The 27,178-nt window shown below is 38.2% G+C and overlaps 2 protein-coding genes across 6 annotated transcripts in view; one reads left to right on the forward strand and one right to left on the reverse strand.

Annotated features, from left to right (window-relative positions):
* Positions 1-30: 30 nt before the first annotated feature.
* Positions 31-6,532, forward strand: RIT1 (Ras like without CAAX 1). Of its 4 annotated transcripts, none has more exons than XM_085313298.1 (5): positions 31-372; positions 972-1,028; positions 2,027-2,100; positions 2,581-2,772; positions 3,731-6,532. In XM_085313298.1, the coding sequence occupies exons 1-5, from the start codon at positions 279-281 to the stop codon at positions 3,959-3,961; spliced, it is 648 nt and encodes a 215-aa protein (XP_085169424.1). In that variant the 5' UTR covers positions 31-278; the 3' UTR covers positions 3,962-6,532. The 4 variants fall into 4 exon arrangements, with proteins under 4 accessions (XP_085169424.1, XP_085169425.1, XP_085169426.1 ...); XM_085313299.1 differs by having other exon boundaries at positions 31-159; XM_085313300.1 differs by lacking the exon at positions 31-372 and adding an exon at positions 381-704.
* A 7,843-nt stretch (positions 6,533-14,375) lies between these two features.
* SYT11 (synaptotagmin 11) overlaps positions 14,376-27,178 on the reverse strand; it is a 13,897-nt gene continuing 1,094 nt past the window's right edge. The window contains exons 2-4 of one of the 2 annotated variants that reach the window (XM_085313293.1): positions 23,129-23,952; positions 19,281-19,401; positions 14,376-17,405 (exon numbers count right to left, since the gene is read on the reverse strand). In XM_085313293.1, coding sequence (XP_085169419.1) covers positions 17,095-17,405; positions 19,281-19,401; positions 23,129-23,952 — 1,256 coding nt within the window. In that variant the 3' untranslated portion in view covers positions 14,376-17,094. Of the gene's footprint in view, positions 17,406-19,277; positions 19,402-23,128; positions 23,953-27,178 lie in introns of both variants that reach the window. The other variant, XM_085313291.1, reaches the window with a different exon arrangement.

The following is a 27,178-nucleotide window of genomic DNA, read 5'->3' on the forward strand; positions in this document are numbered from 1 at the left end:
GGCGCCGGGGCCCTCGCTCGCCGTGAAGCAGGAGCCGCCGCCATTTTGGTTTCGTTATCTCGCCTGGAGCGGGGCCGAAGCAGCGGCGGGTCGTCGGCTCCCGCCCGCGCGGGCGGCCAGGAGGATGCGGCACGGAGGGAGTCTGACGTCTCTGCTGTGGTGAGGGTGGCGAGTGGCGCCTGCCGGCGGCGGGACGGAACTGAGCCGAGCGAGCCGCGGCTGCCGCTCACGGTCTTTTCTTCTCCTGAGCGGTGGCTGGTTCCCTCGGCGCTGAGGAGATGGACGCTGGAGCCCGTCCCGGCGGCGGCGCTCCAGGGCAGTCCCGCGAGTACAAGCTGGTGATGTTGGGCGCCGGCGGCGTCGGCAAGAGCGGTGCGTGCGGCGCCCCCCAGGCAGGGCGGCGCGGGGGACTAGACGGGACGGGGCAGCCCCACGGGGCGATCCGCTGCCTGAGGGGGGCCGCGGGGCGCGGCTGGCGCAGCTACTCTAAGCTGCGGCGGCTGTTACACATGGCTCAGCGGAACGGCCCTGAGGCCCCTGTCTGTCGCTCCCGGTGCTGCCGTCGCTTCCTCCTCAGCCGCGCTGAGCAGCCGGCGGGACTCCACAGGTAGCCGACGGCAGGAGCGCTGAAGAGAAGCGTTCGTTAGAGAAGGAGCTCTGGTTTGTGCTCTATTCCGGTCCCCCAGGGGTGTCTCGGGAGCGTGGTGTGTCATCATCTTCCGCGTTTCCAGCTTTGTTTCTGAAGTTTGTACTGCTTTGTTGAGGACGAGGGCATGCTTCTCAGCATTTCTGAGTGTTATTTTGCCTATTAAGTTTCTTTCTAGTCTTGTGCTTAGTATATTTTCCTTCTGTCAGCTTTATGTTTTAGCTGTTAGTCAAATAACATGCTTAAATATGTTGTGAACTGAACGTTGGGGTGATGGATGCTTGCCAAGACTGTAACTTTTTTGTCTCCAATTTTTTGTTTCCAGCCATGACTATGCAGTTTATCAGTCACCGATTTCCAGAGGATCACGATCCCACAATTGGTGAGAAAAGTCTCTCTTTTCTCTTTCCTGTTGCCACCTTCTCACAGCAGATTAAACTGTTGTGGAATCTATTGCTTGAAAGTGCTTAATTTAAAGAAAGCCATAAATTTCGTTATAAAGCGAGGAGTCAAAATTCCTTAGACTACTAATGTAAGGAGTTAATAGTTCTGAAACTGTGTGAGGACAGAGAGGCGTATTCTGACTTCTAAATCTTTAGTATTTTCTCTATCTGTATATTGTTATTTTTTTTTATTCAGAATATTACCTGTGTTTGCCTGCATGTTGGCAAAATACTACTGATACGTAATTGTTGGTAGCTTATTCAAAAAATCAAGTCTCCATAATGAAGATCAGTTCTCTGCTATACCTTCTATTTGTCAGGCTAAAGTGTGCTCTGCTTTTGATAAACTTCCAGCTGACTTGGAAGGGATGAAAATGCTCAACTGCTTGCTGTATTGCTGCATATCTTCTGTGACCCGTTTCTTCAGCATCTCCAAAAGAAATCTAACCAACAGTCACTCTTTCAAAGGAAAAGCAGAAAAAATACCTAACTTCTTGCGGAAAAGCACACTGTCTCAGTGTGAGAGTGTTGGTGTAGAAGGACAGAAAATTGTCTTACTTTTAAGAAATTGGCAGTTGGCGGTGACCACTATAATTCTGTCCTTGAATCAGGGCGTATTTTCTGACTTTGAGAAAAAACGTAATGTTCCTACCTTGTGTTTTCCACGAAGGTGTGCAAGATTGAATTTATAGGATATTTTCACTAGCCTGTCAGAAATGCCTCATGCAGTGGTTTTAGCAAGCAGTTGGGTGGGATACTAAATCATGCTTGAACAATTATATTTTAATCTGCTGTAAATGAAGAACAGGCTAATGTAGTGTAGTAACATTACCAGATTAAGATTTTTTTGTGTAACGATCTTTTTCTACATTTGTGACTAGGAAGTACTGTGTTTGTATTACAATTTTGTTCTTTCCTATGTGTCATGAATTTACAGAGGACGCTTATAAAATACGAATACGCATTGATGATGAACCAGCAAATCTGGATATTTTGGACACCGCAGGACAGGTATGTGATTATTAAGAAGTGAATTGGGAGGGTTTTAGAAATTTGTAGTGGTCGTACATAGAGACAGAAATCTTGTAACAATATGCTACTATTTTCTTCCAGATTAGTTTTATGAGCTCTCTCATTTCTTGCATGTATGTTGTTTATAGCACCTGCATCATACTGTCTATCTAGGCAGCCCAGATGGCATCCTTTCTTCACGTCCTGCTTTCTTCGCCTATCTTGTCTTTCATGCTCTACCAACAATCTATATTGCCTGAAGAATGACCTGATTACATGATATCTGTAGTACAGGAAACTGAGAATTAATCTCAAATGTTTATAATATCTTCTCCCATATGTAACAGGAGAAGAAGATGGATAACCAACTTGTTTACAAAGTTTCTATCCAGCTGTTTTGTGAATACATTTTTTCTTCTGTTGTGAGCAAATTAGAAGTCATTGTATTTGTGCAATTAAAACATAATTGTCTATTTTTAGGCAGAGTTTACAGCCATGAGAGACCAGTACATGAGGGCTGGCGAGGGTTTTATCATCTGTTACTCGATCACAGACCGACGCAGTTTCCATGAAGTGCGTGAGTTCAAACAGCTTATTTATCGTGTTCGGCGCACTGATGACACTCCTGTGGTCCTAGTGGGAAATAAATCTGATCTGACACAGCTGCGGCAGGTAAATGGCGCAAAAATTACAGTAATAAAAGAGGTTGTGTTCCCTTTCTTAAATTTTGTGTGTTTACTACATAGTAAGTTTAACTTAATAAAAGCACTTGTTGAATCTGTAACGTGTTGAATGAACAAATACACATAGTAATTGCAAAAGTAAGGCCTTCAACTTGATGCTTTAGGTTTCCATTGCTATTAGGTTGGGGGTTGGGGGGGGGGTTTCATAATTCCTGAAAGGCACTGTGTCTAATAAAGATTTAGTATCCTATAAGCCGTTTGCAAATAGTAGTACAAATGAAATAGGTCCAAGTGTGCTAAGAATAAAGGTATAATAATGAGGAACTCAAATAAGAAGGGACAGAAAGGAAAATGAGATTAAGCTAGATAGTGTTTGTATACTTGGAATTAGATGAATTTTCAGTGTGGGTAGCAGCAGGAAAATTACAGTGGTTATGGTAAACACTCTTGGTAACAGGTGTAGTATATAGAATGGGTAGTCAGTGATACTTTTTTAGGATTTAAATAAAATTCTTTCTTTGGAAAGAGTGCTCAGTTTTAGGAAGAAGCGATTGACAAAAGTTTTGGGTGCTGACCAGCAGAAGGAAACCCTTAATTGACCTGACTGACAACTGCTTGTGTTACGGCTGAGTGCTGCACAAATTAAGCAACCTCTAAATAAAGCTCCAGTGAAGTAATACTCTTTGAAGGGATGTTTTTGTTTCATAAATGACCAGAGCTGCTCTGTTCAGAGAATCTCTTACAGATGATTGCATTTCTAGTGAAGGGGTGAGTGAAAGAAAAAGAAAAATGGATTTGTAGAGAAAGATTTAGGGATCAGTGGAAGCAAGCTGTTCTGGAACTAGGAGGTTGCATGCACATTTGTGGAGTAAGCAGGACAAGAAAAGGTAAAGAAATTAACTTCAGGGGTTTTGGCTTTGTTGACAAATACGAACTTCTTTTTTAAGGTCTCCAAAGAAGAAGGCGCTGCTTTAGCACGAGAATTCAACTGCCCTTTTTTTGAAACTTCAGCTGCATACCGTTACTATATTGATGATGTATTTCATGCTCTTGTGCGAGAAATCCGTAGGAAAGAAAAAGAAGCAGTAATGGCAATGGAAAAAAAATCCAAACCTAAAAGCAGCGTGTGGAAAAGACTAAAGTCACCATTTAGAAGGAAGAAGGATTCAGTCACTTGAATTCTTCTGCAAAATGAAACAAAATCTGTGAACAGCCATTTGTAACCAAAGCGGCTTAGGGACAACATTTTGGCAGGATGTTTTAAATCTGATGGGACTTTTATCAGAGAGGGTATAATATCTACCAATTACTTATGTTTAAAATTATATTCCCCTAATTTGGATTTTTTTACTCATGACATAGCAGTGATTTTGCTTTTATTTGTATTTTTGACTGGATCCAACAAATGTTACTCGCATGTTGTTGGTTACAAATGCTGATAGATTTGTGTCCCTGCACTTTTGAGTGTTTGTCTTTGGTCACTGCGTACTGGAAGTTGAATTGTTTTAAAAAACTGTTGAACTCCTTGCCAGCATAACTTAATTCATGTTTTTTTCCTAGTTGTTTGCACAACAAAATTTTGCTGCTTTTTGGAACAGTAACATACATCACGAGAGATGCTTGCTGAGGTCATGGTGAAAAATAGTCTACAAAATGCACGTCATGACTAAAAGTCTAGGTTATGTGTAGATGTCAGTGTAGAATTCTTGTGTTCTCATTGAATAGAATTTTTCCAACAAATAGTAAGTAATGTGGAATACACAAGTTTAATGCACAAGTAATGTGGAATATACAAGTTCATCTAAAATTATCAACATTAATGCAATGTTGTAATTGGGCTTCTAAACAAGTCAGAAAAACAAGTTATGGTTCCTATGGCAGCTATAGTTTGGCAACAGTGCATAAATACATAGTGTTTTCCTACTGTATGTAGCATTTATTGTGTTACCATAACACCTGTGATAATTTGACACTGTAGATGCACTAGAAACTACAGCTTTGAATTTTCTGACTTGCTTGTTAAAATCGTAGTTGTAATGTTGTAATGGCTTATTTGTTTACATTAAATTTTACATTATTTTCTTAAAGGAGCCAGTATCGTTGTTAGGTAGAAATCTCTAATATAGTAATTTCAAATTACTTTGATAACTGCTTTGTAAAGAAGATGACTGAAACTGAGCATTGCAGATATTTTGCCCCAGAGTTAATACTAATTCTGGTAAGATTCTTCCAGCGCAGTCGTAAGAGTAGAACTAATGATACAGCAGAGAAAAACAAGTGGCTGGCCACAGTGACTGTCCTGATAGATGTTCACGTCTCTGACCTTACGTATGTATACAGTTCAGTCAGCGCATGTGGAGATTTTTTTTTATGCTCAGTAAACAATCGTTTGGTTAAGAAAGTGTTTTAAAGACAGATTCTCCATGCATAGCCGATCTTTTCTGCTTTGAGATGATACATCAGCTCTAGAATTTAAATCCAGAGCTGATGTCCAAATGCAAAAAGATCACCTAACAGGAAGGTGTTCTTTTTGATTTTGTTTTTTAGGAGTACAGTGAATCACGGTCAGGCAGCTCACGTGGTTAAAACAACCAGAATTAAGTGCCTGGAATCTTTCAGTTTAAGAGCAAAAGAGCTTAACTGACTCTAAACGTAGTATAGCTTGTGTTATTCTTTGATCATCCATGTTGGTGATTATGCTGATCTCGTTGATCAGAAATAAAATCTGTAATGTCAGTCTTACCGTGCTGCATATGATAGTACAGTCGAAGTTCAGAATGAAGCTACTTAAGTTCATGTGTGAAATGATGGAGTAGAATAAGCAAGGATAGCAGATGTATAAACCGTTAGGCTTTCTTGCTAAACTCTATAGTATTTAGGAGGCCACTGGAGATCCTAAGCCTGGTGCTTCTAAGAATATTTTCTGTGTGATAACAAGAAAATTGGAGGGGGGGGGGAATATTCTTTATGTTATGTTTGTACCTGTACTGAACATTTATATTGCTTTCTGTTTCTCACTTCCAAAGCTCCAGTGTTACGCTGCATTAGCAAAAATTTTACAAACTCCAATTGAAAAAGAGATTAAGTATAATTTGGAATGTATAGAATATAAGACCTCTTTTGAAAGTAACTGTGTGAGCAGGTGTGTACATCTGCTCCATAGTTACCAGTTTAGAACTTAAAGCCCTACTAGTCATTCATTGTTGGATTAAACGCTGTCTATAACTCTTTGATGAAAATCTTAGGAAAACTTTCTGACAGAAATTTTGAGCTGAAAGAGGGGACAGCAACTAATATGCTGCTTTAAAAGCAGTGGCTTGTTATTCTAAATCAGCTTTCTGGAAATGTTAAATAGAGGCCTGATTATGATGGCAAGTTTTCCTCATGCTTTTCCTTGAGACATTATTTTAACATATTATACTAGTCAATTCCCGCATTTGAAATTTTCAGATAATAAGAAAAGATAACCTGCCAGCAGAACCGAAAGCTGTATGGGACTAATATTTATTTTCACCTTTAAATAACTGGTATCTCTGCCTTACATTATTTCTTCAATGCAGTTAAGTGTTTACTGATGCCCTTTGTGAGTCTGTTGCTTACAGAATTTTTAAATCAGAACAGCAGCAAGCACTTTTTTTACAGTGTTATTCAAGAAGAGTTTTATTTTTGTCATATATAAATTTGTATGCAGAATTATTTGTATGCAGAATTACTGTTTTATTTGACACAATATAGAAATTTTAATACAACTACTTGCATTTGATGTTTTAATTCTTGGTGCCTAGCGTGATGGATAGAGCGCCAAAGGAGGACACTTAATGGTGTGTTTGCAGTTTATTCTGGAAAATGCTTGTCTTGCTGGCTGGATGCTCCGAAAATGAGTTGATAATTTATATTAAATTTAAGCAGTGCAGAGCTTAAAAAAATGATGCAAATATGGTGCTAAATCATTTAAATATGACCGAGATGTTTTGTAACTGTATGACTTTACATTCGTATACTTTGCGTAAAGTATTGACTTCATAGTTTCTGATACGAGAGGGAAAATAGCAGTTGAATGAGTTAAGTGTTCTTTCTCCAGATACTTTGATACTGGGGCACTGGAAAGAGTAATCCTATTGTGTTTGCCACTGTCTCAGTTTTTCTGTGAATCGATTGTTTATATTTTATTATTTTATACTAATAGGAGGAACAGTTGTGGGACCTCTGTTGGAATTTGTGATTTTCTTTCTTCTTCCCTCCACCACCTCCCCCCCACTGCAAGGTATTTACACTGTAGATGGATTTGTACCGTAACTCTTGATTTACGACAAGTGGAAGGCTCCTGTAGTCACTCTTGTTGATTTATAGGGGATCTCTCCTTGCAGGATTCTTTGAATGATGATCTGGTAGTAGAGGTGCAGAGTGTTCTGGGTTATCCTTCTGCAAACAGCGTAAGTGTCTTCTAGCATTTGAAACATTTGAAAGACATTTCGAGGCAACTTCCCCAGCTACAATCTGTTGTAACTACATCTTCCAGGAGTCATCTCATTGTTCATGGCAGTAATTTAGGTATGCATTTTTTTTTAAACCTGCAGAGAAATACTTAGATTGTAGTGGTTGTGGCAGTAATGTCCCAAATCTGGTTTAAAACTGTAGCTATTCTGCTGGAGTAATTTTTTTTTCTATTACGTGTAGATGAGTTGGCAGGTAAAAATCTTTTCCTCATTTCACAGAGTCAGTAAGGTTGGAAGGGACCTCTACAGACCATCTAGCCCAATTTCCCAAAGATTTCCTGGTGCTGGTTCTATTGGGGCTTGAACCCAGGACCTTCAGCATGTAAAGCAGATATGATAACCACTACACTATCTCTCTACCTTGTGATAGCATATATGAATATATTGTACAACACTGACTCGACTACATGCTCTTAGGACTTACCAGTAACTTGTTCTGGTGTGAGAAGTGTCACCTTGTTCATACCCCTTTTGGTTTGTATCATTTTCCAGAGCTGAGAACATTCTTTATTATTCCCTGTTAGCTTTGCTTCTTCAAGAATGATGAGTGAGAGACAAAGTGTTGCAATACAATTCACCGGCTATCTTAACGTTATTGATGCACCTGCTTAGTCCTTCAGTACAGTCTGTGTAAAATTTTGGGCCATGACTTCCTCCTCCTAGTACTGTGCTGTCATTTATCTTGCTGTTGCTCCTGTTGTTTACCCTGGATTGAGCCAGTTCATCTCAAGTGCTTTGTCCAGTTGCTCAATCAGCAACATTCATCAGTATATGAATCAAATAGAGCTATTTAGCAGAGTATAATCTCTTAAGGTGGCCAAAGTCGGCACATTAAAATATATTCAGTGATGGGTAGTAGTTCATGAATTGTTAATTTCCTGTCACGTTCTCATAACTACAGGAAATACCATTTAGTCGAAAATACAAGGCTACCTTTGGATATTTTTTTTAGCTATGTGGCTTTCAAATGTAGGCCTAAACAAATTACTTTCCAAGAGTTCATACTGAAAAATCAGAAGCATAAAGGTATTATGGTGGGATCTACAGATGAATTAGGGGAAAAAATCTAATTATCTTGTTAGAAGCGGATGACTATGAAGTTTTTAGGGTTGTGCCCCTGGATATTTAGAAACAGGTTAAGAACTGTTTCCGGTGGTGACCCCCTTTTTAAAGGATGTAAATCTGTGCAACGAAAGAATGACTAGCACTGCAATCCCATAACTCTTTCTCCAGTGTGTTTGTCAGTGGCCACTTGTGTCTCATCTTAATACCTACAGGAGTATTTTTGTATGAAAGCTTACTATAATTGACACTTTAAATAAAGACAACCTTATAGAATAAAGATTCAATGCCATTGCATGCTGGTTGTCTCATAGTGTCCAAAAGTTCAAATAGGTGTTAAAGGTATCTTGTGTGGGAACAGAGAGAGGTTTTCAATGTTTCATCTCCCTGAGGTCAGGCTCCAAGGTTTTTAAGGTGGTCGTTATCAAGATTTGCTCACAAAAATCTTATCCGTCACCATTAAAAAAGAAGTCTGACTTCAGAAGAGTCTATCACTCTGCCATAGACTCTGTGTGTGTGTGTGTGTGTGTGTGTGTGTGTACACTTTTGAATTTTTTAAGCAGACTTTTTGAATTTTAGAGCAAATTTTACAGGTTACTGCTCCCTTCAGGTATATAGAAAAACCTTTTATGTATACTGTATTCCTGATACATATTTAGTTTGCTTTCTTTAATTACAGGAATGTGAAACTGTAACAACTTCCTACTGTTAATATAGGTCATTTTTTTGCTGACATAACAGTAAGCTGTTTACCAAAATGCAAAATTGGTAAATTTTAAGATACATGGAGGTTAGTTACATGTAACTGTAAGAACCGGGTGGAGGGGATGGAGATGCCAGAGTTTCTGCTGCAAAAATGCAGTGATACTTTCAATTTCAAAACTGGAAGAATGAAACAAAATACTACATACAAAATGGATCATTAAGTCATTTATTTGGGTTGTGGAAACCAGGCAGACATGCTTGGGTTCCTCCTCCTTCCCACTCCCTGCCTTCTCTAGTCTCTTTAACACCTGTACAAAGCTAGTTGCAAGTCAGCTTAAATATTTGAGGTAAGTGCTCCTGATCTGTTTTCTTCAGTGCAAGTCAGCTATGCCACAGCAAGTGAGTGAAACTGGAACATTTCACTCAGCGTTGCCTGAGATCATTTATTCCAATGAGACTATGCAGTAAATTCACAGAAGATGCACAAAAAGCACATGACTTTAATTTGCACAGCTAAACCACTAGATGGCCTCTAGTGGAAGAAATAATCAACATTAATTTGGATGAAAAGCTTATATCCAACAAATACATCTTTGCTAGGAGTCAGACAACTTTTAAGTCCTAGGCATAACTTGAATGCCATATGAAGAAGGAAACCATAGAAATATCCACCCCCCCCAAAAAAAAAATATATATATATATATATATATATATATATATATTTAAAAAACAGTAGAGTTGAGAAACTTTGCCATAGGATGACAGAATTTATGAAACGGCAAAAAATTTAGATCTTCTTACATGGCCTAAAGATAAGCATATGCATAAGCATAATCTCACTAACATGCATGAGCTCAGTAAAGCCTTGCTGCCCGAAGATCCTAAAGAACCCTTGGGTGAGTTTACTTTAATGTTTTTACCTTGCTTTTTTTTGTTTTTCTGTCTTACAAAGAAGAAGGTGCAACCCTTGAACTTAGGATAAGAACAAGTAGAATAGTTCTCCTCTGGAGTTTTCTTTCTTGTGATCAGGATATTGGAGTTGCTTGAAAATACTAATATTCTGCAGAGAATATTGGTAATAACAATAAAAATATCTATGGATTAGGGGTGGCCAAGATCCTGAGTCAATCTGATGGCATCCAGTATTGTTAGATGCTATTCTATACAGGCTTTCTGATAGATGTTTCTGCCTTAGCTGTGCAGCTCTTGCATGAGAGCATCTTTTCTGTTTACTACTTTTACATTTTTTCCCATGATTCTTTTCATCAGACCTGTTACAGCTGTGTTACTGTAAGAAGAAAACATATATTTTTTTTAACAATCAAGAAAGTAAGTTGCTTGTTCCAGACCTTGCACTTGCATGTTTTTAAATACTTCCTTTGCATTTGTTTGAATGTGGTATGTYTGAAAGCATCAGCGCAGTCTTTGTACTGTACTGCAGTGGTAACACACAAATTCTTCTCCTGTCTACACTTCCAGTGTTCCTTTCAGAGACCTGAATGTATATTTTAAGGTATGATGTACGTATTAAAAAAAAAAAAACTAAGAAAATCTTAACACAAAGAATGCTGTCTTGTAATTTATTCTTCTGATGGTTTAAATATTGTGAGATGCTTAGGCTAAATCATGCTTTGCTAGACTCCTACTGTAAGCCTTAGCTTTCATCAGCAGGAAAGAATCAGACAAGCTTTTACACTTCAGTTTTCTGAATGCAACCTAAAATCTGAATTTTTATGTATTGATATTAATACTCTGCTAGAGACCAAAAATTAAGATGGTGAACTCCCTGCAATGAGTTGCACTTGTTGTTTTAAAAAGTCAAGGTTATGTTGATTGGATGTTCCCCAAATAATCTTGTCTGTGGTTCTCATTATTTTCTGGGTGAATCTCTCCAGACCTTCCTCTGTCCTCACTGAAATTAATATGTCTTGAGTACTTTGCAGTGCAGAACATACCTTACATTTCTAAGACCACACATGTATGCATAGCACTTGCTTATCTCCCGACGTCTTCCATTTCAGAAGTGTGAGGAAGAGCAATGGTGAAGGAGTATGTCCCACAGTTGTTGAGGCTCCACTTTTTTAGTTTTTCCTACAGCTGACTGCTTTTCATTAGTGATAATGAGTTGTCTATGGGTGACTGTGGAGTCCACTGAGATGACTTTGTCTCAGGGCTAGATGGTTAATGTACTGATGTACGTGATACAATGTTTTTCCGTTGATGTAGAGTCTAAAACAATATATGAGCCCTTCTGTACTGGAAAGAAAGGAGGAACTACTGTGCAATACACTAGAAGTAAAGGGGTTTTGGTTTTTGTATGGTAGTTCTTTCAATATTGCTAGTTGCTATGATTTTTGAACTTTTTTTTTCATTGTAATACAGTACAATCTGCTGTTGTTACTGGTAAAATGCATGGTCAATTATTAATTTACATTAATGAGCACAGCAATATAAGTATCTGGAATCTATCCAGTGTATTAAACTATTCCACAAACTGTAGCCGTGGTATCCCGAGAATGTGTGTTTTAACGGTAACACTCGTATTTGAGCGTGAATAAACTCAGAGGAGAGAGATTACGGAAGTGATTGAGATACGACTAAGGAGTATTTTTGCCTGGAATGCTCCTACTTGCATACAATAAGGAAATCGCTCGGTTTTAAGAATGAAGAAACTATAACAAAGGAAACAAATTCTAAATTTGCTGAAAACTAAGCCAAATCGGACTTCAGGAATGCCTACCTTCCTGCTGCCCTCTCCTCCCTCCCCCCTTTTTTTCCCTGGCCTTTCCCTTTCTGGCCTTCCTTTACATTCTCCTACYTATTTATTGCTATTTTTTTCCTTTCCTAATGTGTTTGGTCTTGCAGAGAAAGTACCTTCTCAAGAATCACATACCTACTGCAGGACAGAAGAAAAAATAGTAGTTCAAACAAAACACTTGGGGAAAACATCTAAACATTTGTTCTATTATAGACTGACTGTGTGCAGGCACTGTACTTTCATGGTATTGTAAGTTCTAAGAGACCAGTTAAAATAGTTTTTAGTTACAGATTTTTTTAAATATTGGCAGCAATAACAGTGTTACCATTGGGACCTTTTTATTTGTCTCGAAACAGTAGAGTGGTTTTTTGAATGATTTCCGAGATCCACAGGTGTCAAATAAGAGACTTCTAAAATGTGGGATCCTTCACAGGTACAATTCTGCCAGCCGATTCTCCCCTTTAAGGCAGTCTTAATGCATTCAGGGTTCAGAAAGGAGATGGAACTGTTGCTAATTCTGCTTTTTCAAGGAAAATACCAAAAGAGCCCTGACCCAGTAAGTCTGTGATTAAGAAGTAAATCACATTACCACGGTAACAAGAGTCTCTCTGGTATGTTGAACTAGATGGACTAGAAGCTGTCAGAGGTGGAAGGGCCTAATTGTGCCACTGAAGATGATGTCAAAAATCCTGTTGATTTAAATGGAATCGGTATCCAGACCCAAAGAAGGTGGGAAGAGAGAGCTGAATTTTTGTGCTTTTCTTAAAACCGTTTCTCTATTCATGGGTTGTCAAACCCATTTGATTTGCCTTTCTTCTTTTCAATATGCACTTTTTTGTGCGTTTCTTCTTTAGCTGAATGATACAGGAAGCTGAAATACAGTTTAAGGGCACGCAATATTAGATACGCTAATACTGTTAGCATAGAGAAAGATGAAGAGAGATTTTTTTTTCACATCTTACCTACGGTGAGTAGAAAATAATCAGTGACTATGGACTTTGGCTGAGTCCTTTTAGCCAACCGCTGTGCATTCTGCAGTTACTGCAATGATAAATAACTGACAGTAGTTAAATGCTACAATCAGCTGCAGTGCAGAGAGCAACATAACTAATGGTAAACATAGTTGTTAAACACATAAAGGGCCTTGTTCTCTGAGTCAGTGAACGCTGAATTTAAATGCATATATAAGTAACAAGGATTAGTGCATCCTACTGTGATTTTAGTGGCGTCTGATATTTTGTGTGTGTAAAGTGCCTCATCTGACTGCCAGTGGTAAACAGTGTGATGGAATTGAATTTTTAAAAAGCACTCACCAGGGCAGGAATCATGTCAAGCTGAAAAAGCATTCTGAGCATTTGTCTAACTCCCCCCACCCCCCCTGGTATTACCAAACTCTACTTATTCCTAAACTATCTGAGAATGTCATCAGTGAATTTGGTGATGTGATTGACATCTGTTGCAGAGCTTGATTTTTTTTTTTCCATCTTCATCCCAGAGTAAAGCTGAACACAGACTTTTTTTTTTTAATATGTAAATACTATGATGTATTTTTATCAGAAAAGACATGCAAAGGTACTCTAAATAAATGCACTTTACTTTTGGAATGGAAGACAGGAAAGTTTGTGATGTCCATAGCTCTTAAGTTGGCTGCCTTTCCTTTGTAAATGACCCATTCCCTCCTGCGGGAAAATTGTGTATGAAGAGCCGTGGCACTGATCGCATTCTTTTATTGGGAACCCTCAATGATTTTTTTTTTTTTTATAGCTTGGGCTGAAACTGTCAAGTTCCTTTAGGGTGAGACCTGAAGTTCACATGCAGTGGTATTTCGGCACCTAAAATACCTTTGAATCTTAGTCTTTTGTCATACGGGAATCTATCAAAGAGAGTGACGTGCAGCATTGAAGTGCTTGCTGGAGTCTGTGTTGCTGGGGAAACACAGTACGTTGTTCTGTACTATTTGGCATTTTCTGAAGACCGATGGCTTTTTGCCTAGCAATATTGTTCTCTGTAGGACTGCCTGGGAATTACAGAATAACATGCTACAGAATCCAGATCACTGTACTTTAGGAGACTGTTGTATCTTGTATAGAGTGAGATGGTCAAAAATGTTCTTGACGATATTATGTAAAAACTCATTCTTGAGTAGGAATCCAGGAACGTCTCTACATTACAAATACAATAGAGTGAGTGAGTGAATCCCTTCAGTTAGAGAAATCCTGCAATTGCAAATTCTTCACATGGCTTCTTTTCCTTCCAGCCTAATGTCATCTTTGTTTCGCTTACATTCAACTGTAGCCAGCCAGTAAATATCCACTCATGCCAATTTATATTTGCGTACTAGGCTCTGTAGATTATAGAGAGTTTTTAAATTTGATAAAAGTTAAGTAGTAATATTATACTTTAATTGCCTGGATTTTGTTACACCCCTTTATTTCTTTGAGATGTGTGTGGCTTTTCTGTGAATGAAGTCATAGCAGAAATCAACATTTTTTAGAAACAAATCCTTAAAAGCATTCAGTATAGTTACATATTCTGTATTGCCTAAAGCCAAGCAGGGTGCGGCAGCAGCTATTTAAAGTGATTTAATTTTTATTTGCACGCTCAGTGTGCGTTAACAAATTCAACATACAAGATAGCATTACATAGTGTAGATTAGCATACAGCATTATGCAGTTTCACACATTTTGAGTTAGTTTTTTTGCATTTTTTTTCTTTTTTCACACAACGTTGTAACTGTCCAAGTTAATTTTACAATAGAAGACACAAGGTAAAGAATAACCACATCTGGGAGATTGTACAGTGAGTCTGCTGTCATTTACTGTCTATTTTACATTAAAAAAAATGCACGTCTTCAATTTCCCATTATTCCAGAAGAGTGGTGGAGCTACTCATGTCTGCCCAATAGCCTAAGTCTATTTACCCTGAGCATGTTTCCTTGACAAGAAGTTCATCTTTCCTTTTAAACTAAAGGAATCTTAAGGAGACCATCTAGGCTTAAGCATACTTTTCACACTGAAGGAAAAAGGGAACTTTTTTGTTAATATGTTCTATTCAAATGTTCGGAGTGGTGTTGGAAAACATAGTTCTGAGGAAAAATAGTGACAATTTCTAAACTTCAACAAGATTGCTTAGTGCAAAAATCAGGATTGAAATAGATGTACTCCAATTTCCAAATAAAAATTTGTTCTCTGGTTTGTGGTTGAGAACCACTAATAGAGTGTGAGCTAGAATGGCTTTAAGACAAAGATAAAATCTACCATAACCTCAGGCAGAAGTCCTCATAGTTTGGATCAGTGAAGCACAAGTGGAAGTCCGTGCTTCAGTTTGCACTTGAAGGCTGAGAAATAGGGCTTCAACTTCAATGCAACTTCTGTTGCTGAAAAGACACTCTGCCTTGAAGTTCCAATGAATAACTAGCTAGAAGTGAGAAAATTCAACTTTCCAAAAATAATTTCTTAGGAAGAGATGCAAAATGTTACTAAGTGCTGTTTGCATAAAGAGCCCTCCCAGCAGCAGCTGCTTTACATTGTGTTGGAAAGAAAACTGAGTAAGACTTGCTCAATTATTCAACTTTCATTAGTAAGAAGGTGGAAAGGATCATTTTTTCCAACAGAGCTCTAAAATTCAGTAGTCATGTCCTGTAATGGTCTTAAATGGTCTTAAAAATTTTTAATTATAATACATTATTTACATTCTACAGGACACAGGATTGCCCGCCTGTCTGCAAGCAACTCACTGTATACTTAAAACTTGCAGTATTCTGTGTGCCTCTTTGCAAACTCAGTTTTGCTTTATATTTCCATTGTAGTGTTCAAAAATAATTTGAATTTCTACAGCTTGCAATAACAATTTATGTTCAGCTTGCCAGAAATGTTTACAATTAATTATTTGCTGCCATGTATCATCCTTATAGCTTTTCTGGTTTAAATGTAATAAGAAGCCAAATGAAATTACTTGCCAAGATACTACTGTCTTGTACAAAAATGTACTTAGGCCGGTGTTTTAACAGCGAGATCTAATGCAACTACTTCCCAACTTCACCTGTGTTTGCAGAACTTCACTCTATGAACTTCTGTTCAAAACTAGTGACTGTTCAGGGTTAATAGCCTGAAGTACTACAGGTCACATTTATCAAGTAATGTTTTTACATTTCAAAGGTGATAGTAAGCACATTCTAATTCTCAAAAGTTATATCCACTATTTAAGAGTTAGCTCAAGCTGCTTTGAATTTCTAAAAATTAACCTCTTAAAGAGTTTGACGCATTTTGCTGGAACAAACTTTGGCCTGTATTTACTCTTTATGAGAGCTGGCTCTTGCACAACTACAGGATCATGTATAATATAAACTGACTCAAGAATGAATGAAGAAAGGCACGTTTAACCTTTTCACTTAAAACCTCTCTCCCCAAGATACGTTTGTATGTCAGCTATGTTATGCCATCATAATTTACCAGTCATGTAGAATTTCAAATTTAACGTTTAAAAGAACTAGGAAGAGTTTCCTTAACAATGAGTGACATACAGTCATTTTTTTTCTTGGGTGCTTTGTGCACAGACAGGGTTACATACAATGCAACAGAGACTGGAGTTTCCTCAGTTTTGATAGTAAGATATGCCTGTACTAATTTTCATGTGGGAAAAACAAAGTGGTCAGTTTGTTGGTGTTTTATTTTAAATGCAAATCTTTTATATTGTGACTTTATAGCTCCATAACAAGTATATCACAAATAGAAATATTTTAGTACGAGATTACAAAATTATTTTTTTCTTTGATGGGAAGAGCCTTTTTCCCCTCTAATTTCCTTTTGTACTAGTGCAGAATTCTAGACCATCTTTGTATGGAAACACAGTTGGTACTCCCAAACCAGCAAAGAACAGAACTGCAAGAATCATTGGGCAGGCAAACTATTGCAAGAGACTAGAGGTTAAACAGCAGAATTCAGAAACTTTGGAAGAAGCCTAATAAAGAGAGGCCAATTTTGGTGAATACCAGCAAAGACAGTTCGGCACAAACACAACTTCCATAGTGACAGATAATTGTATTAAAATCTGCAACTTGATACTGGTAGTTATATTAGTTTGAGTTTGTATTAGGCATGCAATAGTGTGATTACACTGTTATATATATATTTGTGGTACTTTTTAATTTAATGCTCTTTAGAATTTTAGTGCCCTGCAAAAATCACATCACTAGAGAACCAATCAGCTGCTTGTTACGAAAGTTTAGTTCTACAGCTAAAACAAGGTTTAAGTCTGTTCTATGAGTCAGTTTTTGCTGCCGCAGCCTCTGCTAGTATTCGCTCAGGCTGTGCCATTTGGCAACTGGCTTTCTAGGATTCTCGCACACCTCTCGCCAGTGTTCCACACCACCTGCAGTGATGCTGTGTGCTCCCAAAATCAGACGTCCCACCACTTCATTTTTTGTGGTGCGGTCAAAATCAATAACTAGAAATTCAATGCTGATGTCAGGAAGGAGATCAACGGGAATATCATAAATGAAGGATTCATTGAAGACGGGATTCAAAGTGCACTTCTTCACGTGAGTCTTCTTCTTTGCTATACGCTTTCTCCCATAATAAACATTCACCTTAACGTAGGGATCTGCCAGTGGAGAGAGAGAAATAAACCAATAACACAGCCCAGTAATGCTCCTGGAAGTACTGGATAAGATTTGGCTTGCTGAACTTCAGCCACTTAAGAGTTGATTGTGTAAGTCTAAACTACTCACTTCGGCTATCCCAATGGGGGCTCGCTGCAAAGTGACCAGCTGGTGGTTTCAAATAACTATATAGCACTTCAAGGTCTTCACCAGTTTCAACATTGTACAGGGATTGGGGAAAACAATAGTCACATGGTCACATGTAAACTGCGGTAATTAATCCTAGAAGCACCAAATGTGTAGCTTTTTAGTGAGATTAGTGCCTGACTCACCAAAACATTCCCATTTTCACTGTCATCCGTAACAAGAAATATTTTTAGTCTATTTCAGAAACTAGTCCCACAAAGTGGCAAAACAGTCTTAACTGAAGAAGAAACCAATTACAGTAGAAGGTACTGAAAAGGAAGAAAATTAAAAAAAAAAAATCATTTGTCCATCAGCCTCACTTCAGTTTTTTCTCTCAGTCAGCACACTCTTTCTGTGGATGCTTGTTGAGGATTAAAATTAAGATACTTGGACCACAGTGTTTCTTTTCATAAAGCAGAGTTCTGAGGCTGGGTTTCTCTTGCCTAGATGACCCTGGCTAATTTTCACTTCTCTATGCATCTGAAATAATGATCTTATACATAATATAAAGACCACATAAAGAAGTGATTTCAGCCTTGGAATATTCTGCAAGTAGAAGAACAGTTGCTAAAAAATATTTGTCCTGTAACTGAAGACCACATATGGAAAGCAAAAAAAATTTTTTGGGGAGGTTGGGGGGCAGAGAAAACCAGTGCAAAGTTTAAGATGCACAATAGAGAATTAAGGGTAGTCTGCATTCTTTCTGCGGTGCACAAGATAAAACTGTAAAAATGTCTCAATTTGCTGTCAGTCAGGCTATGTTGAATCAAAGTGATTCCAGACATTTTCCCATAATTCTGCAGAAAACTCTTTAATTGCTAGGGCATTCACTGTAGCCGCACAATAGGAAAGCCGGAACAGTTGTTCTTACTCTTCGACCAGTGGAGCTTCTCGGTAGGAAAAAAAAAGAAGAAGAAGAAGAAAGGAACGTTTCTAATGTCCTATGAATTTAGACCTGTTTATTTTGAGTCTATTTTTTTTCTCCCTCCCTATTCTAAGGCTAGGATTTGAGGTATGTGCAGTAAGCAGTGGAAGTGTAGTTCCTAGTAAAAAAAATGGTGGCACGGGCAATGATGACTGGTAACAGCATAGAGGCACTGAGCTTCCACACAGATTTCCCCTAAAGAAGCATGGAAATGCATGGAATTTGGAAAACACTATCTTCATGAAACAAACTAGATGATGCCACAAAGATACAATTGCATAGTAGGAATGAGCTGGTCTTGCTTGTGTCACTCATTATCTGTTGATTTGTAGTCTGTTTTTTCATCACCCTTAGAAAGAGTTTGAGGCAAACGGAAAGTACGCGACAAAAATGTTCAGATAAGAGGTGAAAAGATCTGAAAGTGAACTTATAGTGACTGGTATTTCTCTTTCAAATACTGTTATGTATTAGAATGCACATCATTTTTCCCCTGGAACACACTTCCTATCCAACAATTAATAGATAGCACAGTCTGTTTATAAAGCGGATTATTTCTTTCCCTGTCTTCTTCACCCAATTTGCATTTTAGCTATGCTTAGATATTCTTTGGTATTGCAACCGGCATTGTAACATTTTGCTAACCACCTCTAAATTGTATAATGTGTCTGGTGCTTCAGTCAAGCTGTAAATTGCCCTGTGTTCATTCACGTGTGACTGTGTGAGGCAGCATGCAACAGCATTTAGAACCGGAGAAAATAGCTTCTACCTGAGAGGCCAGTGATATCCATCTTTGGCAAATGTCTGGCTTTCAGCACCACAACAGTCATTCTCTGCGCCACAGGCTGATAAGACAGTGAGACTTGCAGCTCTCCTCTGCTAATGCACTTCTATGAAAAAGAAGCAGAAACAACTTATTAGGACAACTGGTCTTACAAGTATGAGCAAATGTCAGACGTCATCAGAGTTTTCCTTTGCTTTATGCCTAGGAAGCTAGAGAATTAGGTGGAGGCCATTTCAAATACAAGAAAACAGGGTAAGTGCCTTGCGCGCATGGAGTAATAGGAGAAGAACGGAGTGGCATTAAGCAAATCATCCTGTCCTCTACACCATATGCCTGTTGAGCACAGTGAGCACTGCTACAGTCTTTTCCCTCGAATTCTGTGTTTTCTTAGGGGCAACTGTGGAAAGCATGTTCTGACAGAAGAATGGCTCTGGCTGTCTTTGGCACCAGACTTCAAAAGACATCTGTGGTTTTTAGGAGCCTAAGTTTTGTTGACTTTGGTGAAGCCTAGACTGCTGAGCACCTCAAATTCTTTTGGCATGCTTCAAAAATTTCATCATTAATCTAGCCAGCAACAGTTAGAAGATAAAATGGATCTACTCCATTAACTTGCTCTACGTCTTTTCAAAAAGTAGCATTATTAAGATCACGAATAGTTTTGGTTTCCAGCCAGCATTCATTGACTTTCATTGAGATAGCGCTAATTAAGATTTCATTCGTCTACTATCAAGGAAAACAATATTAGCAATGGGTGTGAAATTGTGGAATGTCAGCAAAATAGGATTGATAGCGGAACTACAGTGATGATTCAGATATCTGTACAATACAGTTCTGACTGTTAGCACCTTGCCCCCCACTCTGTCCCCAGTAGAATCTGGTACCTTTAACCCCGCAATACGAATGGAAGAATATGTTAGTGGTCCCAAAACAAGGAGTTTTCCTCACATCAAACAGGCAAATCACAACAATAACCATGACCTGCAGTAAAGAGCCAGCTGTATGCTCTAGTGATCACCCAAGTGATGACTCAGTTCTTCTAAGTACTATTATTCAGATTAGTTGGTAATAATTATCAGTGTAAACCTAAACATGGGAAATGTTCATTATATTTGTGATTCTTTTTCTGTTTGAATAGTTCCAATGTATTTAATTTGAAGACAATGTATTCACAAGTTCTTGGCCCTGGAGGAAATGTTTAGAACTTTGACTCCTTCGGTACACCAGAGTACAATGGACTAAGACCCTAAGACCATACATATAAGTGACAAAGATGAGATCTCTCCAATTCCTCTTCCTGTTTAAATGTATGTTATTCGATGGACCTAACTATGAAATTGGCCCTGCTTTGAGCAAAGGCTTGTGAACCAGATGACCTCCAGAGGTCTCTTCAAATTTAAATTACTCTATGTTCTGTGGCTCTGTACTACCTGATTACTTTTGATAAGAGACTTACCTGCGCACGAAGAATATGATATGAAACCAAGGTTTGAAAACAACAAACTGCTTTTGCTGCTTTTTCTGACTCAGTGATGAGTACATCTTTTTTGCCATTTTAAGAAGGGAGTAATATTTAATAGCCTTCTATTGTTGCCAGCTACTTAATGGAATAAACTACACCACACTGTCTAGCATGTAATTACAGGCCACTGGGACACAAGCGGTTTAGTGTGGCTGTTTGATCTGGTCCTTCTCAAAGACTTTGTTATGTGCATGAAGAAGGAAAGTAGGATGCTAAGCTTTATATAAAAGATGTTTATCTTTTTATCTTTTGAGGGGAAAGCCATGTTTCTAACCTTGGTGATGTTCTGGGGTTCTTTTTGTCTGACGTAATTTCATACAGTTACTTCAAAGTAATTTGCATTAAATTCTCTTTTAGTATGAGGAATGTCTGTTAGGATCTACACATTTACTGACTTGAATCTGCATTTTAAGAGCAATCCCATGCTCCAGATTTTGAAACTTCCTATTACATTGAAAACTATCTTCAGTAGAAGCTGTGTTGACGTTGTGAAATCATGCAGATTTTCAAGACTACGGCTGTAAATGCTATTTTTGATTACTCATAAATATTGCATAATTTGCATCCTTGATTAAAACTATTTTTATTTAGTGTGACCTTTTCCCCCTGTTTGTAATCAATTACTTTAAAAGTTAGTTAAAAAGAATACCATTAGAAGAACTTTAACCAGTCACCTGATTTTTCGTAATATAAAAACATTCTGAGAGTCTAGGGAAAGCAAAGTGCACCAGAACTCTGGTTTTGTTGGGATTCTTTCTGTTTGTTTTAGAGTTTATTTTTTTTCAATGAAAGAAGCACGGTCTCTCTAGTGGTTTCTTTCTAAAGGAAAGGACAGGCTTCTTCAGCAATAATTTAATATGGGGAAAGTAAACCAAAGATTTGTCAGCAATTACACAGTCTACGGGCTTTGAATGAATACCAGGATGGGATGCTGTGGGCTGGTACCATTTATTTTCCTGCAAAATGCCATTTATATTAGCTTTATTCTCTCATTAACTGTTCACCGAATCCAGTATATATTATAGCAACTCATTCCTGTCATAAGACATTAACGCTGTCCCAGAGGACATTTTGTGAGGAAAAGGAACAAGCGTGAACAGGAGGAGGACAATAATAGAGAGCCTGTCCAATCTGAACAAGGAGAAGGTAAAGTGATTATGTGATAACACTGTAATAGTAGGGAATTGAATGTCAGAAGCAATGACAAAATCTAGCAGTGGCAGAAAACGCTGCATTGTAGTTTACATTAGTTAGCCTTTAAATAATTTTAGAATTAATTTTAAAATAAGTTAAATGCTGCATACAGTAGAAAAAAGCTTTTCAAATAGAGCACAGCCACACTAGGGCATATCAAAATATTTTATACAGCCCAGCAACAATTTGCAACAGGTTAGAGCAGTAAGTGAGGCCAAATGCCATTTCCTAATGAACCTGGAGGACAGGTAGCAAAAATAAAACAATCAAGAAATTTAAAATTGGAAGTACCATCTTAGCCTCATACTTGAGCAAAGTGTATTTTCTGAGGATAGAAGTCACCTTCTCCAATATAAGCTTTTTTTTTTTTTAATATAGACATCTCATCTTTCTAATTACAGCACCAGATATCAACAATAGAATTAATTTCACCTAAATTTAGATGTCCACATTTGTCATAACCACCTTAGACACACTTTATCCTCAGTGGAAAGAGAGTGAGTCATTTAGGGTGGGATTCACCTAGGCTGTTTTACCTTTGTCTACTCCAGGACAAAAAGAATCGTATGTCAGACTCCACTGACTATTTCAACTTCTCTCCATTGACTTACAGTAACAAATTCAGAGGTAGATACTTACAAATGTAGGTGTCCAAAATAGTCTGATTCCCTCTCTTAAGTGACATTTGTCTTTGCAAAGCAGAATGTGTATTACTGTGAATCTGTATAAAAGTGATTCAGAGCACCCTTATCTCCAGCTCTCCTCCACAAATATATGATGTGAAAGAATGCTGGACACTGATGAATGTCCCTTCATTGCATCAGCTCTTTTACTGGGAGATGAGGATTTTGCCTTTTTTCTTGGCCTCATCAGTTGCAAAATCCATTATTTGTATGTCTCCACAATGACTGTATGTGTCAAATCTCTGTAACTACAATGCAGAGAACTGCCTAAGAGTACAACCATATGTACTATTAATATGTATCTGGGGAAAAAGTAAGTGATAGGACTAAGGGTTTACTGTATTCCTGCTTATTAGACACTGAGGCTCCTGGATCAAAATAACTGGGATCAAATATAATGCATGTAGTCTTATGTTACACTGTGTGAGGTTACTTACTTGTATGTTCCTCTTAAGGATCTCTCTGGTCAGCTGAACCTTCCCAGTGCTCGGATCTACCCCTGCAAGGGGCACCATGACTTCTCCAATAACATCATCTCTAGAAAAACGATCAAAGCTCAACACCAGGAAGTGAAGCACCAAATCCTGGAGCTGGCTGTAGGGGATCCCATAGAAGGTGAAGGTTTCATCAAAGACTGGGTCTAGAGTCTTGCGAAGTACTCGAGTCTTCACTCGATGCCTTTTATCTGGAAGAATTGTCATCTTGATGTAAGGGTCAGAGCTCTGAGTGTGTTCATCCATAACTGGCAGCCCATGGACCTCCTGAATGGTAACTACCAGTGCTTTTTTAGGGAAGTTGTAGTCCACTGAGAAAGTCAGTTCACCCAACATGACATCATCCCCTGGAGAAGATGGGGAGGAGGTTTTACTCTCTCCTGGAGTGAGGCTTTGATCTGGACTTAGTTCATCTCCGTAATCTACTTTTATTGGGAGCTGATCAACATGGGGGGCTGCATTGGGCCCATCAGGGGCCTTATCTGAGCCTATTAAACCAGATTCAGCAGCATCCACTGAAAGGTTTCCCCTTCCAGTCTCCTTAGGAGTGCCACTCTTGTCTTTCCGGATTCGGTTAACTTTCTTCTTGTTACTCAAGGTCTCTGGATAGATACTGATGCCTTTCAACATGTGAATAAATTTGTACGGTGGAGTTTTGTGCTTTTTTTCTGCTTGCTGATGACAGCATGTCCACACAAAAACTGTTACCGAGACAGACACCACAAGGACAGTAGCACCAATGAGGCCTGCCACAACTGGAGAGACATCTGAAAGAAGACAAAGCAGTCATGAAAGAGCTAGTACCTTTGCAATTGCTGTATCCTTGCAGGACCTAGTACATCTGCAGAGAGAACCTATACAGTATTATAATGTTCTTAATTCAATCATCTTGACATCAAAGTTTCCCAGGAATAAAAAATTCATTCCTTTAATTTATATTTTACTATATGGGAGACATTTTATGCTCCCAGCACATGCTTGGTCTATGTTTCACCTGCTAAGAATTTCAAATTTATTTTGTGTTGTTACAGATTTTGATAATCTGGCAGCTGCTGACAGAAGTTTTTCCAAGTCAGCAGCTATGAAGACTCCCTTTTCATGTGAAAAAAAAATATATTCAAAAACAATGGACATAAAATCTTGTATTTCAATTCAGGAATTAGCTGATATTTACTGGAGCTTATGTTAACTGTGTTCTTCAGCAATGACATACCATAATAATAAGGTATCGTGTTCATTTTTAGTAACCATACTTATTATTTTCTATTTATAACAGGTGACTTCAGAGCAGTAGTATTAAACACAGAATGAAATCAGTAGTTTTGAGCTTCCACAGTATATTATATTGACATACTCAAGCAAGTCCAGTTGAGGGCCACCAAAATAGTTCAGGACTTGAACAAGATGCATGAGGCTAAGAAGAAGGTTGAAAGAGCTGGGTTTGTTCCCTCTTAAAAGGGAAGGCAAAGGAAGAGATCTTTTGGCTGTCTTCAATTTCCTAACGGGAGGTTATAGAGAGACAGAGATAGGCTTTTCTCAGAGCTGCTTAGCAAAAGGATAAAGGGCAGCAGACAGCAATTGCAGCAAAGGAAATTCCAATTAGATATTGGGGAGAAAAAAATCACAATGAGGGTGACCAAATGAGGTTGTGGAATCTCCATTCTTGGAAATACTCAACACTTGACTGAGCAACCTGATCTATCTTTTCTTATGGATGCACAACATTAAGTTAAACCTGTGTAGTGACATAAAGTGATGATAAAAAATGACAGTCACTGTCAACATCTTATCTTCACTAGTGCTCCTACTGGTGAAATTGCACTAGTGCTAGCAGTACCAAAAGGTTTTCAGTGAAATAGATTATTGTAGAGAAGATTTCTCATTTTGCACGCAACACATTATTTCATTGCTAAGCGAAATGACAAAAAATGCAGATGATTCTGAAATGTTCACATACTAATCACAAGTAGTTTAATAAACTGGGGGAGAAAGAAGAGGCCATCTAAGCCTAACCTCTCTCCTTTGGTAGCGTTACTTAGCACAGAATGCATTTTGTGCAACGTGGCAGGGAATCATTGTGCATCTTTACTGTAGTCCTCATATAACTGCTCTCTTATTGAAATACATCTCTTCTTTCCCTATATGCAGTATTTTAATTTGTTTATTAAAAGAACAAACAAGCAGGTGTTTCTGAGGCTGCTTATCTTTATATACAGTCTAAACTTCTTCAGTTTAACTTAGGAATTACTTGTTACTAAAAGTAATGTTACAGTATTATTGGTGGTATTATTATTATACTGGTATTATTATTATGGTATTACTGCTTTAATAATCATTGAAACACTTTGGGAAGAAAACAAAAATCCCTCTAGCTCTACATCTCTTTCTTTATAAGTTGTACAAATGGCTTCCATAGTAAAATGAAAAAACAAAAAAACAGATAATTTGAATAGAGTACTGCAGTTCAGCCCTATACACATATTACAAGCTTCAGAGCATATGCAAAAAAGGGCAAATGCTGATACTCCTATCCTTTCTTGTTCTGACCTCAATTTCCTTGGTTATTTTTTTTTATTGTCTTCATAGCCTACCTCTTGTACTTCTATCTTCCGCAGATCTGATAGACAATTTTTAGAAGAAGCAACCAGCAGTCACACTGGAAAATAACGAATAATGGCTTGTGTGATATTTTTCTTCCATTCAAATATCTAATCACTTTTGATTTTTTAAAACTTGGCTTTCAATAATGCCTTATGGCTGAAATTATATGACATGACAAAATAACTTTTATTATTTTGAGGCTGCCCCAGCTGGTTTCATCTGATATTAGAAGAAGCAGTGAAAAATCATCCCCTATTCTCTTTATCTATGCTGGACATAATACTCCTCTTTTCCTGGCTAAAGACTCCTACTTTATATAATCATTCCATATATTTAGTAATCCTGGTTCCATAATTCCTTACAGTTGTAAACTAAAGTGACATAAAGCTGTCTAAAAGCAGCTTTTGTTAAGCTTTTGCAACTTTGTGCATAGAGAAGTGCTTAGAATTAAGCAAATATTTGAGCGTCATCATGTATAAATATCTGAATAATGCACAGCTCAAGAATAACTTAATGAAACCAGAATAGTTGATACTTTCTGTTCTGAAGCATCCTTTGATATCAGTTTCCTTAGATAGAGAACAGTAGCAAGTGCTAGATTGTTTAAAGTGATACCACAGCCTGTTTTGTCACCGCCCTCTAAAAGCACAAAACCAAGCTTTTTTATTCAAACTTCTAAGAAGAGGTCCTTATGTGATGCTGAGATGTAATGGAAACAAAAATTCCAGTTTTTGGACATGGAATTAGTATTTCAATTAATGAAGAATCATTGRGAATTGTTGAAAATATGGCTCTTGGATTCCATGAAAGGCATAGAATGTAATATGTAACTAGGTATATTGTGCATTAAATAAAAGATACAGTATGGTGAATTATAATTAAGTGCTTGAGAATATAAGGGATATGTGGTAAATGTGCTTTAACTATGGCCTTATGGCCTCAAGGGAAGGTCAATCAATAGCTAGAGAACAGAAAGAGCTAGCAATATGAATCTTCAGGATTTGAGAAACCACATTTGACATGTACACCAAATGCTGTATTATCACATCTTGTGACTCAAGATGTTATAAAATGCTTCTTAAAAATTAGCATGTAGAATCTGAAGAAAATCATTCTGCTGGTGACCCAGACAGCAAAGAGGCTGCACTACATACGTGCTGGAGCCAGACTGTGACCTCACAGGCACGGTCTGGGGCCATTGTGCATTCGATGATTTGCCAGGCTCATGTAGTTTCCTGTTTGCCACCGAGGAGCTCCCGGCAGTCCAGGAATCTGCTCTCCGCTCAGTCGGGCACCTGAGCACGGCACGGACCGCCGACGGCGGTGCCGCAGCGGGAACCCGGCGACGCGGAGGGCTGCGGAGCCGTCCAGCCCCGCCGCCCCGCGCGCGCC

This window comes from Rhea americana, unplaced genomic scaffold (genome assembly GCF_003343005.1).
Source record: "Rhea americana isolate MKP2758 unplaced genomic scaffold, rheAme1 scaffold_382, whole genome shotgun sequence".
NCBI lineage: Eukaryota > Metazoa > Chordata > Aves > Rheiformes > Rheidae > Rhea > Rhea americana.